General features: G+C 41.1%; 1 protein-coding gene across 1 annotated transcript; it reads right to left on the bottom strand.

Annotated features, from left to right (window-relative positions):
• Positions 1–43: 43 nt before the first annotated feature.
• On the bottom strand, positions 44–16,852 carry fkbp15b (FKBP prolyl isomerase family member 15b). Its single transcript, XM_079557828.1, has 29 exons — positions 16,698–16,852; positions 12,255–12,358; positions 11,431–11,509; positions 11,167–11,236; positions 11,002–11,076; positions 9,407–9,505; positions 9,123–9,272; positions 8,975–9,043; positions 8,570–8,713; positions 8,299–8,453; positions 8,169–8,217; positions 7,972–8,088; positions 7,048–7,221; positions 6,845–6,932; positions 6,656–6,765; positions 6,346–6,444; positions 6,180–6,274; positions 6,009–6,111; positions 5,473–5,502; positions 4,826–4,997; positions 4,469–4,605; positions 4,238–4,393; positions 4,008–4,160; positions 3,798–3,890; positions 3,502–3,615; positions 3,191–3,298; positions 2,266–2,948; positions 1,445–1,547; positions 44–621 (listed from the first exon to the last, which is right to left on the bottom strand). Exons 1-29 carry the CDS (start codon positions 16,745–16,747, stop codon positions 544–546), a joined length of 3,657 nt encoding a protein of 1,218 aa, XP_079413954.1. The 5' UTR covers positions 16,748–16,852; the 3' UTR covers positions 44–543.
• Between the last annotated feature and the right edge of the window lie 1,544 nt (positions 16,853–18,396).

The following is an 18,396-nucleotide window of genomic DNA, read 5'->3' as shown; positions in this document are numbered from 1 at the left end:
TGCAATTAATGTCATAATAGCAAATCTGTGTAAAAGAGAATTTTAAAGCAGCAAGATTACACATAAAAAGACATTGTACAGATTGGAACGTATGCTCAATGTTTGACAAGTAATTAAAGAAACCATCAGCTACAGCGGCATGTACAAAGTTTCCAATTCAGAATATACATAATTATTTATCTAGCTCTTTTGTTTACCTCCTTTAGTCACCGCTTGTTTTGAAAGGGATAGCTCAGTATTTTTAAAGTGGTGTAGATTGAGGCACTTAAGGAATCGTTTGTCTCGTGAAATATTAAGTTGCATTTTTATTTTTGCTACTTTACGAAAATCATCTTCACTGTGTGTTTATGTTGTCGATGGTGAGTTTTAAACACCAAGCTATCCCTTTCCAAATAAATATGTTGCTTTGTTCTTAATTTCTAAGGCAGCAATTTCTTTCCCGTTTTCTGACTTCATGTTGAAAGTTCATGATCAGGAGCAGGTCTTCAGAATCAGCAAATATTTTAAGTCCAAATGAATGTTTCATAGTGTTAATGTTTCGTCTTAGTTTAGCCAGTCCAAATCATCGTCCTCGTCGTCTTCACCGAACAGTGGAGCAGGAGGAGGGCGCCCCTTCAGGCTCTGGACACAGATAAGAGACAAAGTTATTCAGGGCGATGAACGTGACAAAATCCTCAGAACACAAACCACTTCACAGCAGACTGAAAGAACGTTTGAGAATAAATGAAAAGCTGACAAACATTGTGAGGCGGTTACAGAGGCCATGTTCTCACGTGTTGGTCCGAATCGGTCCTTAACGCGTTCACAAGGACAGTTGTTGGTTGGAAACATGGAAGTGGACCTTAATATCATGGCTGACTCTTTCAAATAATGTATAGATCTATTATAAAGTTTAATAGAAACTTGGTAGCGTTTAAAGTTCGTTGTTACTGTTAGCAATAATACATCGAGACTAAAACATATTTAATCTGCACTATATCCACTCGTTTGTCATCTAATTTTCACTTACAAGCTGATGTTTATTTATTGCTATTAATAGACCCCCATTAGTTATTACTGCAGCAACAACAATTCTTCCTATATGTGTTTTATGTATCCTACATCAGTGGTTGTCAATTTTCAGCAGGTTGCCATCCTTTCAGAAAAACACAAAAACACAAGCAGAGTCTGTTAAAATGACTAGTTCTGAGTTCTCATACTTAAAGTGTCATGGGCTTATTCAATGCTCATATCCACATATAATGTAAAATACTGTATTATCCCACAGATTTATACTGTATTCTCGTGGCTTGTCATTCAAGGGTGATGGTGGGTCCTGATGCTTCCCATTAAAAGTGCCAGGAATTTGTTTCAAGTGGAGCCAGTGCGAACACGGCCAGAGTTGGTGATTACCGTGAGGGGTTGTGTTCAGAGTTTGACTGAACTCTGCAGATCCGTCTCTTACCAGTTCGTCCTCCTCTTCCTCCTCGTGGGCCGGTTCAGGGGGTTTAACGGGAGCACCGAAAAATGGCTCGTCCCCATTTTCCTCCTGCATTCTCCCAGACAGACTGAGAGAATAGCACAGACAGGGGACAGACACATGTGGGGGTTACAGGGGGATGTTAGCAGGTGGGAGTAGGACATAAGTAAGTTAGATGAACAGGGAATGCATGCAAAAGTTTATCGAATACTTGCGACAGGTCAAATAACAAGCGACTTACAAGCGAAGGTCAAATCAAACTTTACATAATCTTGATTTTATAAATGATGGTCAATTAAAAGGAGACATATCATGCAAAATAGAGCTGCTTTTTTAATTTTTTAAGGCCAAAAAAATCTATAATATTTCCATGTGGGATTCAATGTGGGAATGCAACCATTCCGGTCCGGCAAAATGTAGTAGCTTTAAGAGAGAAAACTAGCTTAAAAAACTCTAAATTTACTCCATCTGAACTCACATAGCATGATGCATGATATGTCCACTTCAAAAGATTAGACGAATAGATTTTAAATTCAACTCAATAATTTCACTTGAGCTCTGTATGGAATAATTACAAGATAAAAGTTATACATAGCAGCAAGATAGCAATTTGACTTTGAATGAAATATCCAACACAAAAATAGTGTCTTTTTTTTAGCAGTATTAGCATGTAATTGTCAATGATTAGGTTATATGCTTTCAAAAACATAGTGATTGTTCTGTTGCGTAGCCGTTTCTCTGTCAAAAAGGAAAGCAGTGTTTATTCATGGCTCGGTCCGTACAACTCTTTAGATGTTTACACCCACCTTGTGTCCTCTGCGGGGTCATCCTGCAGTGGGTTTGGAGGCGGAGGGGGGTTGGCCGGGGGTCCGAAAGACTTTGGAGAGTCCGTTTCTTGCGCAGGCGTTTCCTCTTTCTCAGTCTCCGCCTCCGTCGCGGCTTCAGTCTCCGCCTCCGTCGCAGCTTCAGTCCCCGCCTCCGTCACGGGTTCTGCATTTTCAATCGAAGCTGCCTCGATAGTAACGTCATTTGATTCGCTTTGAGACTTTGTTTCTCTTTCTGACGGTTTAGCAGCTTCTTCCTCCTCCGTTTTTGTTTCGCTTACAGGACAAATCTCTGCCTCTTGCTGCGTCTCTCCAGGTCCTTCCTTTTTCTCAGATGCCACAGACTCTGTAGATATTGAGTTTTCCGTGGCATCGTCTGTAAGCGCTTCTAAAGGTTTTTCCGTAACCAGAGCCTTCTCTACTAAAACTTTCTCATCTTTCTGAACATCACCGTCTTGGGCCAACTCTGCTTCATCGACTTTCTCTTCCTCATGTGCCACTTGCTTGTCCACTTCACTGACTTCTCTCTCTCCGTTCATTTGAACATTTCCTTCTTGCACTTTTTCTTCATCGGCCATTTCTTCAGATTCTCTCTCTTTCTCTTCTTTTTTACCGGAGGTCACTGAAGGCCTCTCAATGCCACTGAGCAGCTGCAGCGTTACATTCTGCAAATCAAGAAATCCTCGTCACTATTTGAGTAATTCATGTTCATTAGGAAAAAAAAAAACAGCTTACAAAATAACTCCAGTCTATGGAGATATCGGATTTTCAAACTGTTCCTTTGCACTTTCTGTGATATTGGTTTGTGTAAAAAATAAACTTTTACTGTAATTGAAATGAAACATGCTTGTAGTCTTTTCTTTACGAATTCTAAACTGCAAAACATCTTGTTGACCTCTTTACTTACTTTAATGGTGGTGACAATGACCCCCAGAACGGCCTGTCCGCTGTACGACTCACTGAGGTCAAACTCTGCTCGAAGCGACTGGAAAACGCCATTCATCACACGCTTCACCTGGAGGAACAGATATACACACTTTTACCACAACGCCACCCAATTAGTAATAGTAATTTTAGGCCATGCTTGACTTTACAGCGTAGAAACAGCAAGGAACAAATTTCAAATCAGCTACTATGCCATTTCTATCCAACTACCGTGCGGCAACGTTGCTACAGCCTTTGTTTTATTCTTGGCCAAACATGGCGGCTAAGACTTGCCTCTGCGGCTGTATCTGTTGAACTCCCCTTCTCCTCTTGTTGCTCTTCCAGTTCAGTCACTCTCCTCAGTAGTTTGTCCTGAGCCGCTGCCGCCCGTCTCTCCAGAACGGTGTACTGTACAAATGAAAAACAAGAACCACACATCAAATCATTCATAATCAACACATCGGGTTCATTCAAACACTAACTTCAGAAAAAGACGTGCAAATGGCAAGCAATGAATCCACTTCTCACTTTGGCTCAGTAATGAGCAGATCAATATAAATCATGTTCCATATAAAACTATTTTATTTTACTTTTTCTTGAAGAGCGTGGAGTTCCTCTGCTTGACCCTGATGTTGGAGCAAAGTCTGTTCTTCGGACCCTTTGGACTGCTTCATAAGTGAAAACTGGGAGAAAAATAAGCAATTTTTAGGGCGTTTTTTGAGTTGTAAATGATCGTTTCCCTAAATATTTTGCCAGTACAAGCCTTTTTAGCGTACTGTTGAGACATTTGTCCAGCTTACCTTCTCCTGTAGCTGTCTGAGCTGGTCCTGCAGTGCGTCTCTCTGCTCTGTGACTTCGCTCATCTCTCGGTTGTGCTGCTGTTTGGCCAAAGTCAGCGCCTGCTCACTCTTCCCCCTCCACTCCTCCTCCAGCTCTGTCTGCAGCTGGGACAACTACACACAGGCACAAAAAGAGTATGTTGTTGGCGACCCATATGTGTACAGAAGGTCCGCAAACCGGTGTTACTAACCTGTTCAGAAGCCGCGTTGTTGTTGTTGGTTCGTGTCTTTCGGAGCTGAGTGCGGAGCGCGTCCAGGTCCTGCTGACTGCTCCTGCGCAGCTCCTCCAGCTCCTCGTCTCTGCGCTGACGCTCGGCCTGCCACTTCTTCTTACGCTCAGAGAGAGTCTACACAGCCACAAAGAAATGATGCACATGGATCTTTTTTTTTTCACTGTAATCATCAGTCTGGCTGAAACTCACTCTCTCCAGACTGTCCTTGTCGGTCTTCAGGTCCTGCAGTTCCTCCTCCAGGTTGGTCAGTCTGAGCTCCAGTTCTTTGCGTTTCTGTTTCTCTGAGCGATACTGAGCCTGGTGTCTCTCCGCCTCCTCCTTCAGCTCTGAAACACATGCAGTAATGTCAAAATATACCAGGGAAACAGATCTTCTTATTTTTTTTACGATAATCGAGCAGCCCTAGTATATGCACAATAATAATGAACGGAAATACTATTTGTATTTTTGGTTCTTAATCAATTTAACGATGTTCTAGCACCACTTTCCAGAGCCTCAATCTGTCCACTAAGATTTAATAAAGATTAAGATTTGTTCCAGACAAACCTTCCAGTTGCGTCTGCAGAGTGGCGACTCGTTGTCCATGGTTCTCGTTTTCTTGCAGCGCCGAGTTTAATTTTGTTTGCAGCTCCGCGGACTTCTGTTGATGGGCCGACGCCTCCAACTGCAGCTGAGCTAAACGCGCCGTGGATGCAGCCAAATCCTCCGTGAGACGAACCTAAACAGAGAATTAAGGAGAGCGGGAGGGTGAGATAGAGAGAAACCCTCAGGCCCTGAGCAGAGATGAGAAAAGATCTAGGCAATTTAAAGACGGTTAAAAAGAAGTGGCCAAGATGAGTGAAGCGAGTGATGAGATGGTCCTGTGAAGAGGTTATAGTGAGTGAACGACAAAAGGAGAAAAAGAAAAAGAGAAATCAAAGTTAGTTAAATTTGTTAATGAACGTGATGGAAGCAAAGATGAGTAGCTTTAGCAGCAGGCAGACTGGGGTCACCGAGATTAAAAATTCCTGCTAAATGGCAGCCACTGCATTTAAAAGTAAAAACAAAACTTATATGGATGCTGTTGGTTTTCAAAGCATCGTTTCATTTTTTTTTCTACCTCTACCTCATCTTGTATTTTAGGTATTTCAACCCTTTCTAATCCCAGCCTGACCACAGTCTGGCCGCCAAACACGCGCAGAGTCGGGGCTCACCTGGTCCGAGCCCAGGTCCAGGGGCAAAGGCTGAGAACAGAGGGCAATGAAAAAAGAAAAAAAAAAAGCTAGATTTCTCCAAAGCAGCAAAGCAATAGCAGCAAGTCACAGCAGTTCAGCATCAGATTAGAGACATGTCAAAGCAAATACAGCCATTACCCATACACTTTATATAGCCAGATTAAACCATAAGTCAAGGGATCGAAGCATAAAATCGGGCATATAAAGTTGCTAAAGTTAGAAGGAGGGGACAAGAAATGTACAGCATAAAATCAGTGTGTCAAGTCTGTGTTGCCGCCAAGAAAGATCAGGGGGTAAAGTAAAGCACAAGACGGTATGCAAGGATAATCCAGTTACATTTATCAACCAGACCCTTTTACTATTTGGAATATATTGCTATCACATTATCTATATATTTGATAGAAAAGAGAGATCTGCCCAGCGGTTCAGCAGCTGATAAGAGCAACGTCATGGAAAATAAACACTGCATGACTACAATTAAAGCTGAAGTAAAAAAAAATATTGAGTGCTCTGACCTTCTCCTGCTCGGCCTGCAGCAGTCGTTGCGAGTTGTGTTCACTGGACGATTTGAGCGAGTCGTTCCTCTGTTCCAGCAGCACGTGGCTCTGCTCCATGTATCTGAGAACGTCACCAAGTCAAACACATGATTTCTTCTTTCGTGTCTTTAAGAAAACGTCACCGCTTACCTCTGGTTCTGGTTGATGAGCTCGCCAATTTTGTGATTTTGCTCCTCGATTCGAGAACTTTTGTCAAAAACTTCCTTCTTCAGACATTCATTCTCCTAAAAAAATACAGAAAGAAAGAAGGAAATACATCACTTCTTTCTAATATGATACAACTTCAGAGTCATACCTGGACAATTCTCTGGATGCTCTGCATGATCATAGAGGTTTCCATTGACAGCGCAGGAACAGCAAGCATCGGGTTTCCCTGTCTGTGCAGCTCATCGATCTGTGGGAAGCAGAATTTGTGTTAAGAGGATTTGTTGGAAATAAAGTAACAAATCACAGACATGTAAATAGCAAGATCAAGAACAAACAGAAGCACTTAACAATTGCACAAGGAAAGGGGGAATATTTACATCAAATGCATTAAAAAAGCCTCCCGTGGTCTAGAATGTGGCCAAAAAATTCAAATACAACTATCAGAATACAAAATGTACCTTCGTGGTCAGTTGATCCACTTTATCTCCCACTTTTGAAACAGCCAAACGTATCTCTGTGTTGTGCTGCCGAGCCTCGGTCATCAGGAAAGACGTCACATCACCAGAACCTAAAAGACAGCAGGCATTAAACTACTTTTTCTACACTGACGGTATGTAAAACAACTTGTAACGAGAATTATGCCTTACCCATGTAGGGCACCGTCTGAGGAGGATAGACTTGGCCCACAGGCTGCATTTGGGACGCGGGCGTAGAGGTCTGTGTGTAGGGGTAAGGCTTTGACAAAACAAGACAAACAACAGAATTGAGATTAAGAAAGTTCAGCTATTACTATTTTATGTATTAGTTTTAAAATCATTCATTTTATGAGTTGAAAAGTAAATTTTCATACCTGGAAGGCGTGGACTGTCCCCGGAGGTGCGTGCGAGGGGACAGCGCTCACTGGCAGCAGGGCAGAGTGGGGGTGAGGGTGGACCGTGTGGAGACCAGGCCCAGACGCAGCCGTGGTGATCTGAACCGGGGACGGCACAGCGGGGCGTTCCTTCAGTCTCGAACCGCTGGTGTCCTGGAGGGAGATAGGAAACGATGTCTCAGTGACAAGACTGCACCTCGATGTTTGTGCGGTACAAGCTCAACTGTCCTTTTACACGGTCGCTTGACTGGACATCCACTGGGGAAAACTTTAATTGATGCCGGTGGGTGGAATAAAAACACAGATTCATAGCTTATGTGAGAAATAGAAAACTGAAGTATTCTAGATCTTAACTATGAGCACCTGCATAAGAGAAGAGAGAACTTACCTGAAATAAAAAAGGTCTCTGTTTGATGAAGGTCCGTGGGACTAAAACTAGGGATGCACCAATCTGATATTGATATTGGATATCGGAGCCGATACTTGGAAAAATACAACATTGAGTATCGGCTTCAATATCCAATACTGAACCGATACCCGTTTTGGCTCTCACCGCCTTAAAAACACAACTTTCACCAATTAAATCTCAGTAAATATGGACATGCTGGAATAAGAACTACGAACTGGACTAAGAATCTGTCGTCTTGTTATTTAACTGTGCCTGGCTTCCTGCTGCATTATTTTCATCACATGTGCCTGTCTTGGAAGGACTGAATGACCATGACAAAACTAGGTCTCCAAAACTTACAATATGATCAGAGCTATTGGCCATTCTTCTCAAATTATGGCTCCTTCTTTAAAGTTCTAAAACAACTTTATTCTTGGTGGTTCTTGTATTTAAAATAGGGCATTTCAAATGTCTTATTTTGAATCAACTTTGTGCTGTGTGTTTTTGCTTCTCACCTCCAGTTCAGAGTCGCTGGATTCGGGCTGGCTGTTCACTCCTGTTATAAAAGGTAACATTGGCTGCCCCATCTTCGCCATTCGAGAGATCAGCTTGGCTTTTGTAGCATCTGGGTGCTATAAAGTAATTGGGTGCTTAAAATTATCTAAACAAATCAGCTTAATTAATGGAAAAACAACAAAAATGGCTGCTTTACCGCCAGCTGTTCACTGAGCGAGTTTGACTTGGCGCGTAGCGGCGGCTCCCTGGAACAAATTGTGAAAAGCAAATGAGTTTTTTTAATCTTAAAAGCTTCATGGTGTTTAGTATTAGTAGTTTAGTCTTACGCAGGTCTCCCTGGTCCCGTGGGAGTCGGTTGAGGTTGGGCGGTGGTTTCGGAGGGCGTACTCTCCACACTGGGGGCAGGTGACGGGGCCGGAGAGGGGGCAGCAGAGTCCCTACTACTGCCCCGGTCTGAACCACTGTCCTTAGAAAACTTCACCTACAGAACAATCAAGATGAGGACGTGTAAGAGGGAATGTGGTTATCCTTAGTACAAGAATATTGATTTTTGAAACAGGCATCTCTCAAAATAAAGCAAAGGTTTTGAAAAGTTACCCGTCGGAGCTCTGCCTCGAATATGAGCGTGCTGTCGGCGGGCACTCGGTTCGGGACGCCTTTGGAGCCGTAGGCGAGGCTCGGGGGGATGATGATGAGGCGACGGCCCGACTTTTTCATCCCCTGCATCCCCTCCTCCCAGCCCTGAACACAGACAGACACGATCACTGCTACACAAACAGGTTTCAAGTCATTTTCTAACCTTTTTACTTTTCTTATCTAATCGTTTACGACCTACATTCACTGCGTCCTACACAAAGAAGTTTATAGGGCTGTTAAACAGTTAATTTTAATGGTTTCAACTGGCTCATTGCAAAGTCTGTAATTATTTAAAACCATAACAAAAGCACCTTGATAAATAGAACACTGATTTATGATTATACTAATTCTACTTTTCACACTCACCTTAATAACTTTTCCAGCTCCGAGTTTGAGCCGAAGCAATTTGTCCTTGTTCTGGTTGGTGTCAAACATCTACAAAAGGGAAATGAATATAATATAGTCAAAAGATGGTTAAAATGTATGATAAAATACTGAAACGCAAATGGTCAACCTGTCCAGTGACGTGGTTTTGCAGGAGCCAGCCTGTGTAGACCACCTCTATAGAATCCCCTGTCTCCACCCCCTGCCCCTCTCCCAAACACAGGTCCTGGGTCACCACGGAGTCCAGAGACGAGGGGCTGTTCGCTTTGGCCAGACATACCTGAAATATGGTCAAAACTTCAGTGACTGGAGTTGATGTTTGAAAAATAAAGGCTAACTTACTCATTTATCACTAGTCAGAAAGAAAAAGCTCAAAAGTAATTCAAATGAGTTAAAGCTGACACTAAAGCTCACCTCTTTGCAGAAGTCGGATGAAGCCTTTTCAGACTCAAACATTAAGGACCAGTTTTGTCGCTGGTCGTCATAGAAAGTGCAGTAGTTATTGGGCTGGACCTGCAACACAAGAGGACAAAAGTGTTCAACTCGAGATTGACAAAGTGTCTTACAGATTCAGTGTCATTGCTGCAGACAGGCGAGCCAACTTCACACACTTTCTTTTGAAAACTGTGTCTGTGTCTGTGGCCCATATATTCTTTGAAGTTGGAGCAAATTTTGCGAGTCTCTCAAATCAGAAATCGTTTTCGGTAACACTTTAGATCACAGCCCATGAGTTTTTTGTGTAGGTACAGGGAATAGGAATTAGTTATAACACATGTAAGTACCGGCATTTACACATTAAAGTGCAAGGTTTAACCCCTTAACCCCCACCTTAACTGAGCACATGTTCTCCAGTTTTACCCAAACTTCTCGACTGGAGCTTACAGCCTATAGGCCAGTGTAATGCCTCATTTGAAAGCTAAGGACTGCAAAACTCATCTAAGCTTCTTCCTTGTTTGTGTTATCTTGTTTTAGTCGCTTTGTTGCGCTTTTGTCATGTTTTTGCCAAATTTTTGTCATGTTTTTGTTGCTTTTTTGTCACATTTTTGTTGCTTTTTCCCCCTCTCATTTTTTGCATTTTAATCGTTTTGTCGTGGTTTTTTTGCCACATTTGTTTTGTAGTGTAATGTAACTGATCAAGCCACAAAAATGTAACCAAACCTGTCAAAAAAGCAACAAAAAGGCGATGAAAACAAAACCGAATCATACTGAGGAAGAAGCATGGACCAGTTTTGTAGGTCTTAGCTTTCAAATGAGGGGTTACACTGGAGAAAATGTGCTCGGTTAAGGCGTCAAAAAAGTGTAACATGAAGTACGAAGTGAACCGAAGCTGTACAGCGTGTGGTTGTACAGCAGTTGCACAGGTGTTTTGGCCGTCATATAGATGTGGCAGCTTTTTTTCTTAAATTGAGGAAAATGACCGCATAACTAATGAGCAAATACACTGTACCTAATGCGTAACTACACATGAGCCTGGACACTATGAGACACCTAACTGTTGTACACCTTTTATGCACTTTAACGTGTAATTACCTGTACTTAACATGTGTAATTACTTCCTTATTACCAGTACCTACACACAGAACTTGCGGGCTGTAATATTAAGTGTTTCTCTTCTGTAAGATTCAGCGTGTGTGCTTTGTCTCAAACATGTCTTTGTCTTCTCATAAGCCATCATATTTGTTTTGAAACTGATATAAATTGAAAACAGCGTCCTGAACTTCAACTACAGAGGACAGATGATGACTCTTCGGGAGATATGCCCAACTTCTAGCACGCAAGCTGGAAAAGATTTAAATTAAAAAAAGAGTTTATCTGGTTTAGTCAATTAGTTTACAAATGATTTAGTCCAATTTAGGGCAATTTAGACCCTGTTTAGTCTTGACTTGATCTTATCTGGACCAATTGGTTCTTCGCAAGTCAAATTGAAAATACTTCTTTGTACAGAATAGGAGAAAAGTGGGTAGTCCTAACTGCACATTCCCTCCTTACATTTTAAGATGTTTACTCACCGTGAACAGAAAGCCTGCATGGATCTTGGCGGAGGTCACTGGCTTCTGTTGGCTCATGTACAGAAGCAGCTTGTACTAAAGACAAAGAGGAAAAAAAAAAGTGGATTATTGTTAAAAATCTAAAAAGTCTGTAATCTGAAAGTAGTGACCGCTCAAAGCTGAGACCTCTTTTGTTGTGTGGGTTCCGAGTATCGCGGCACCGAGCTTCCCCTGGTTGACATATTGGCCGTTTATACTGCAAAAAAGTAAGAACAAAAGGTCTTACTATGTTGTGTAGTAAACCACTTTCTCTGTGTTGTAGACAGCATAGGATTTAGAATGCCGGGTTTTAATGCAGGATGGACGCAGCATTATTGTTGATCAAGAGACACCTAAAGAGCTCTAAAACAGCTCTAAAAACAAAGAATGTGTCCATACACATGTACTCACTATTTGAAAGCTTGTACTGCTGTGGCGGATAACACTGCAGGGGCTCCGGGTGTCGACGCTTGCTTCTGAGAGGCAGGTGCTGCAAAAGAATATTCACTTATAGCTTCATACCACATTGTAGTAGCCACTAGTTTATCTGTGTTGTCTCACACTCGCAAACAAACCTCATTCATTCATACAACGGCGCACACAAGACACTGGACACAAGGCAGAGGAAATGTCTTATTACCTCAGGACACTACACTATTATGTGCGGTCAGAGCCAAATGACAAGTCTGATTAAAAGCTGCTCCCAACATGATCATGGCTTCGTATTGCAAATATTTCAAGAAGTAAAATACAGTTTGTTTTGCCCTCCGGTGCATAATTAGTAAAGAATTTGTCCTTAATGTTTTACCTGATAAAATAATAATAAATATTCTAAAAACAGACATCTATGTGTTGATCCTTTTTACCAATCAAGAACTGGGAGCTAGTTATCGTACCGTGATAGTGTTGCTTCCCTGTGAAGAATCGGGATTAGAAATGATCTGTTGTTTGTACATAGGATACATCAGGTACAAGGCCTTTAAGGTTTCCCTTCTTAGGTTCAAAGTGGCTGCTGCACAATGTCTGAGCCCTTATATCCAATTCAAAGGGATAAAACCACACATAAGGTTAGGAAAGTCAAAACAGATATTAAAACATATAGACACAGACTTATTATTTGATTCGTTTTAGAAATGCATTGTGGATCTGTATTTGAATCCAGTTTGTGATTCTGATATACATACATTTACAGACAATTACAGTATATAAAGACCAAAATGATCTCCTGTCTGTACCTGCGTTGGAGTTCTTCCTGGGCTGCTTGGGGGCGGTGTATTGGAAGGATTCGTTGCCCTGACTGGTCTGCTGGTCTAGACCGAACAGTGACGCCAACTTGGCCCTGCGAAATAAACACGGTGTAAAGATCATCGAGATAAACCCATGATGCGCTGCCTAAAGCTGTAGGGTCCGTTTTTGAGAGTCCGGTCTGGTCTTTTAGTTACAGTTTCAGATATGCATAAAGTTTTAATGTGAAAGTCAAGCTTGTGTAGCCAGTGCAAACAGAGGTGCGCTTTCATTTTCAAGGGGGTTTCTATATCACTTGCCACACACTTAATCCTGCATTAACTCTCAAAAAGTCTGAGAAGTCATGACTTTGTGAGTGAAAGTCTGATAAGTATAGATCTCTTAGGATCTGTGTCGACATTGCAACATAAAATCAATCACTTTACCACATTATTCTACATTATTTTCACAATTTCAAGTCCGAAAATAAATAGTATTAGTTTTATATATATCACTCTACCCTGAGCATCCAAGTATAAAGCATTTTCATTCTTGAGAGTCTGAACAACAACTAACAAGTTTAAACTTTCATTGTAAACAAAGAAACCCAGGAGAGCACCTTTCAATTTCACAACCCTTTGAATGCACAACCGATGGAAAAACATAATATTCATTCAATAAGTCTTGGTGCCAAATCATTTGATATCCTTAAAATTCCTCAGATTTTTCACTCAGCCTAAAGCAATTTTGAGCATTTTACAACAATCTGATTCCGTTCAAGACAGAAAATCTTTTGTCACAGAATTTTTAACAGTAAACACTTTCCTCGAGAAGAAGAAAAAAGCTTCCTTTAAATGACTGGTGTTAGTGATTTCTGCTTTTCCCAAGTTCACAATGTTACCAAGTTGAATAGATGATTGACTGAATTAACTATGTGGATGTAGCATTAACAATTGAGCCGTGAACCACCCTAAAAATAACAAAATCTGCATCAATTCATGACCGATGACAGATTGACAATGGACATTTTTAATAAAGTCCACAAAATCCTGAAAGAGTTAAACATAATGGATAAAATCTGAAATAAGAAATACAAACTTCTCAAATTCATGATATATTAAAGACAACACTGTGCTGAGAAACTTGTCTTACTGACCCCTGAAACTCCTTCCACAGGTAATCGTTGGCATCTCCCAAAACCGACATGTTAAAAGCCTTGAGCCCCTCATCTCCGATTTTAAAGCACTGTAGTGATGTTTGCATGTGGACATCCAAATCCGCCTTATTGTAAGCTCCAGGACGCCTGTTTTTCAGCCCGCAGTCCTCCAAAACAGCGCCTCAACTTCAACAGCATAGCAAGACGTACTTGGAGAAAGTCTGGTGCTTCTTTGCTGGGGAATCTTAAACTGCATGGAAACAGGCCGCGGTAGACGCATTTACCTACATTACTAACAGGCAGCATGTGAGAAGAATTAGCCGCCATATTAGGCCTCCTCCCCTCCCTCCCTCCCTCCTTCCTTCGCTCCTCGTCGATACCAGGAGCCCATTCACACCGCGCTGCTATCATACAATGGTCATGCAGTGCGGAGTTGCATGCCACTCGCAACGATATGTGAGAGACATGGGGCAAAAATAGAAGAGCGCCGGAGACAGTGGGTCCTCAGTGTGGGTCTGCATAGTTTCAACTTGTTTGTCAGATGCAGGAAAGGCCACCTCCGTGTAAATAAAAGTGCAAGAAAACGTAGATCAACAATGTAACGCTATGTCTCATCCTCCATTTTTGGAAATCTTTATGTCAAATACTTGGCTCTCTCCAAACCGTATGGTCACAACACACACTCCTTTCGGCCCAAGAGACAAAATATAATGTTACACAAATGCTTCAGTAGATATGAGGTTGTTCATTTATTCATTTTACCAGGAAAGAGTCACTGAGGGTACGTCTCCATGGACATGTGGCTAAAGTCAGCAGTATTTAAGATTTCAGTAGGTTAGTTCCTCATCCAAATCCATTCTTTGATTACCCACAGCAGAAACAGCCTTTTCTGTGTCGAGCTTCTCATGAGCTGCATGTTTTGTATTGATGACAACAGTATAGTCCAAAATGCTACACAGTGTGCCTTTAAATACTCACTTTATGTCTCACTCAATATGACATTTACAGCCAACAATGAGGAGGAATATTTAATAGTTGCCCAATCCCCATCATTTCTGCAGTTTCAGTGATTTTTTAAACCATCGGCAAATATCATGATAATATCGTTAATCGCAATTATTTTGGCCAAGATAATCGTGACTCCAAATTTCATTATCGTCCCATCTCTACTCCAGACTGGAACCTACTGTCCATGATTTTGGTAGTGAGGAAACCAGAGCAACTAGAGTAAACCTACGCAGACACGGGGGGAACATGCAAAGTCCTAAAAGTGGGCAATATATCGTCTAGGGCTCGTTTCGTATCGCATTATTTTATGCTGCAATACCAAGTAATAATGATACTTCATCAAGTATCGCAATATTTTCAATACTTGTGTTTGGAGATATTTATATTATGCACTCCTCCAGCTACACAGCACTTTGTGTTAATGCACTTTTCTAGGGCTGAAACAACTAATCGATTATTGAAATAGTCGACAACTATTTTAGTAATCGACAGATCGTTTTCTGGTTCACAGACTCAAATAGAGCAAAAATGGCATGAAAATGTAGTATTTTTGATGCAAACCTTCTTTGTTTTTATAGTTAGTGTATGTAGTGTTTTGTACATTGTAATTGTAACTCCAGGTGGGAATCGAACCCAGGACCTTCTAGCTGTGAAGCACGAGCGCTAACTGCTGCGCTACTGTGCCGCCCCAAACTCCACACAGGAAAGGAATCAAACCCAGGACCTTCTTGCTGTACGGCAAGACCACTGTGCCATCAATTTGCTGCAATAATACTAGAATATAAAATGAAGTGTAAAAGTGTTTAGGTTTGCACTGGGATTTAATAAAGTGAGATTCAAAAAGCATTTAGGAACTTTATTTCATGACAGCCTAATACTATATGTTGTTTATGTCACGACTTCAAGGTTAATATGGTCAGCAGTACATAGTTGCCAGAGAACTAACCTATTGCACCTTTTTGTTTTCTCAGTCAGACTGACTTTGAGAACTGGCAACACATTAACCAGAGCTTATACAGCAGTAGTAGGAACTTTAGTGAAATCCCGATCTTACTCATCATCTTTCACTTAACACTGCAGAGTCTTGTGTTTTTGAATAAACCTACAACGACTCATACTACACTGAGAGATGACTGCCTTGGGGCCAGTGTAAACAACATGTGATCCTTCCACAGCCCACAGCACAATGCGGGACAGAGGATATTTTACGATGAAAGAATTGTAGCTTTCATGCTCCCTTCAGCTGACAAGAGGTGTGCTGATGAATTGAAGCAACCTTTGGGCTTTTGTGGATGATCATTTGTGACACAGCCTTACTCTACAAGTCAATCAAGTCCGGAAGGCAGTAGAAGTCAATAATCCCTTTAATCCCTCACAAAAAAAAGGTTAAAGGTAAAAGACGGCCTCTAATTATAAAGCGTCTATAGCAGTCCAGTTGCTTCTAGCATTACTGCCACAGTAAAGCACCACGCTGCTCCTTGAAAGGTGTGAAACATGATTAGAAATTCCTCCGTGTGAAGAACTGGGACCTTGGAAATGTGATTTGAAAGTGAGGAAAGAGTTTGTCTCTTACCAAAATAAAGCACAGGGCCTTAAACACTGGGCATTGAGTTTGACACAGTATCATAACGCCACTCAATGTGAACAGTCTGGAGTCAAGAGAGCTTCTGAACAGCCACTTAAACGCCTGGAAAATCAATACAATGCTAAGTAGTCTGTTATTGTATCTCAAGACCATACATACATCCCACAAATGTACTTGTTTAAAATATATCTGACAGGACATGACTTTAACTATGCTGCCTGCTAAACCCTCATCCCTCTAAATCCACTTTGTCGTCACAACCAGACACCCCATCATCCATTTCCTGACTCTTAAAATGAAAATACACAAAGAGATGGATCTAAAACGACTTCTTTCTTCATTCATCTGCTACACCAAGAACTATTAAGCCTGCACTTGTGGAAAAGGGGTGTTTTCCACAGAAGAAGAGAGCACTAAAGGCATAATTGAATCAGTGAAGTTAGCTTTCGTGTTCACACGCTTTCATTTTACGCACAAGGAAGCTGCAAAAAAAAAAAAAAAAAGTTACATTATTTATCCAAATTTGAGGCTAGTTTGGAAAGATAACGCCACAATGGTTTAAAAGTTCACACGTAGTTTGCTTTGGCCTCAGATAACCCCACCCACGGGACCATCAAACCCGTGGATGCCAAAGCTCGTTAGTAAGTAAGGGTTAGCAAACACAAACTGGAGGACTATGAGCGTTTAAGGCGAGAATAAACTCACCCTCCGCTGGGCGATAAGAAATCTCCATCTTCGTCGTCACCACCAAACATGTTTTGAACGCGACGGTGTGTTTATACGGTTAAATTAAGTATAAAAAAGTGGGCTATTGTGACATGACTGTGATGATTAAACTGTGGCGGCTTCCCCTTCCTGTTTGTGGGGGGATCAGCTGACTCGCCACGTGACCGCACTTTGCCCCCGCCTCTCCTGGGATCACCGCTAGAGGGAGCTACACACCAACAAGACGCAAAAACAACGCGTTTTGGGAGATTTCTGCAGGCATTTTTGGATGTTTTCATTTATTTGTTTTACTTCAGTGGGCCTTGCAATTTTGGAACTTGAATATAAAGAAATACAACAGTTCAAGACATTGGGGAAATGCGAGTTTTTGGCGCAGTCTTCCTGAAAATGTGGGGAAAACGCAGTTCTTTTTTCTTCTTCTTTTTACCTAACTGGGCGTATGACAACTGAACACAGGTGAGTAGAGTAGCCAAAATAGGTTGCATTTTCAAGGTACTTTAATGCAATTTCACTCAAGTAGAAGTCAAAAGTGATGATTTAAATAGATACAAAAAGTACCTTACTTGAGTGCTGGGAAACTGAGTAAAATAATGATTGAAGTTTTAGTCTTGAAAAAGAAAAGGCATGGGGCATTAAATATTGAAAATGATGATGAAAATGATATTTAAAATTTAAAATTCTTACCCCAATGAAAAATGATGAAATAGAAAATTAATCAAGTTTAAATGAATCAAAATTTGAAGTAAAAACTTGAGTAAATGTAACTGATTTCTACGTCACTGCCACTGAAAGTAAATTATCTGCACACTCCTTGGCTTTTAATTGTTAAAATGTGTACAAAATAACTTGTACGATTATTGTTTTATTGATTTCGATGCTTTTTGTCATGTAATTGTCTGTACTTTGTTTTTCCAGTTTTGTAAAGCGCTTTGAATGACCTTGTGTACAAACGGTGACCCCAACGAATAAATAGCCAATGTGTGGGCATGCAGGTATAAACTACGACAACTTATTTTTTCACGTATATGTCTTTTAATTTACAACTTATTTGAACGATGGAATGATTGCTAAATTTTTTGTAGCCCATTGTTTTTCAATTGTATCATTATAGAACCAGGAAAGTGCCACTGAGATTCAGAGATCGGCTCCAGAGAGGGGCGACTCAAATGGGACAAGAAGATGAAGATGCTGCACATGTATCAGGTAGGGAAGAACCAGAGAACATACTTTTTTATTGTATTGCACATGAGTTCAATAGAGACATTGCTTGCAGTTTATAATACCAGATTTTGTCTTGACTTTGCAAAAAACCTTTTGGGATGCCTTTATTGTTTGTATAAGGACTATTTTTTTGTATATCCACATTTGAATCCTGTATCATTAACAGGTCACATCCAGGTTAACCCACTGTATTAATTGTTTATTCATCAATAAGGTCTATTATGTCGCCATAAGTGGTAATCGTTTAGTAGCTTTGTCTGACTCTAGCATCTGTGACAATGGTACTCCACATGAAAGCTTCTAAGATCAAATTTCTGCAAACCTACCACCAGGTACAACATTTTCCCCTTCATGTTCGACCCTCCGTCTCCCCAATTTAGCCCTAGTCCAGCTTGATTTCTGACAGCAAAAGGCACGAGACGTGGCCAGTTTCATGGTGCACCGTTTTCCAGGAATG

Source organism: Gobius niger, assembly GCF_951799975.1.
Source record: "Gobius niger genome assembly, chromosome: 1".
Taxonomy (NCBI): domain Eukaryota; kingdom Metazoa; phylum Chordata; class Actinopteri; order Gobiiformes; family Gobiidae; genus Gobius; species Gobius niger.
The sequence above is the reverse complement of the archived record's forward strand: the minus strand, read 5'-3'. Positions and strand labels throughout refer to the sequence as shown.

Excerpts from the sequence above, each read along its gene's own strand:
- fkbp15b (XM_079557828.1), bottom strand. The coding sequence starts at position 16,747 with ATGTTTGGTGGTGACGACGAAGATGGAGATTTCTTATCGCCCAGCGGA. Across the intron at positions 9,506-11,001 it reads ATGCAGGCTTTCTGTTCACG|GTCCAGCCCAATAACTACTG; the intron begins GTGAGTAAACAT and ends CTTGTGTTGCAG. Across the intron at positions 1,548-2,265 it reads GACCCCGCAGAGGACACAAG|TCTGTCTGGGAGAATGCAGG; the intron begins GTGGGTGTAAAC and ends CTATTCTCTCAG.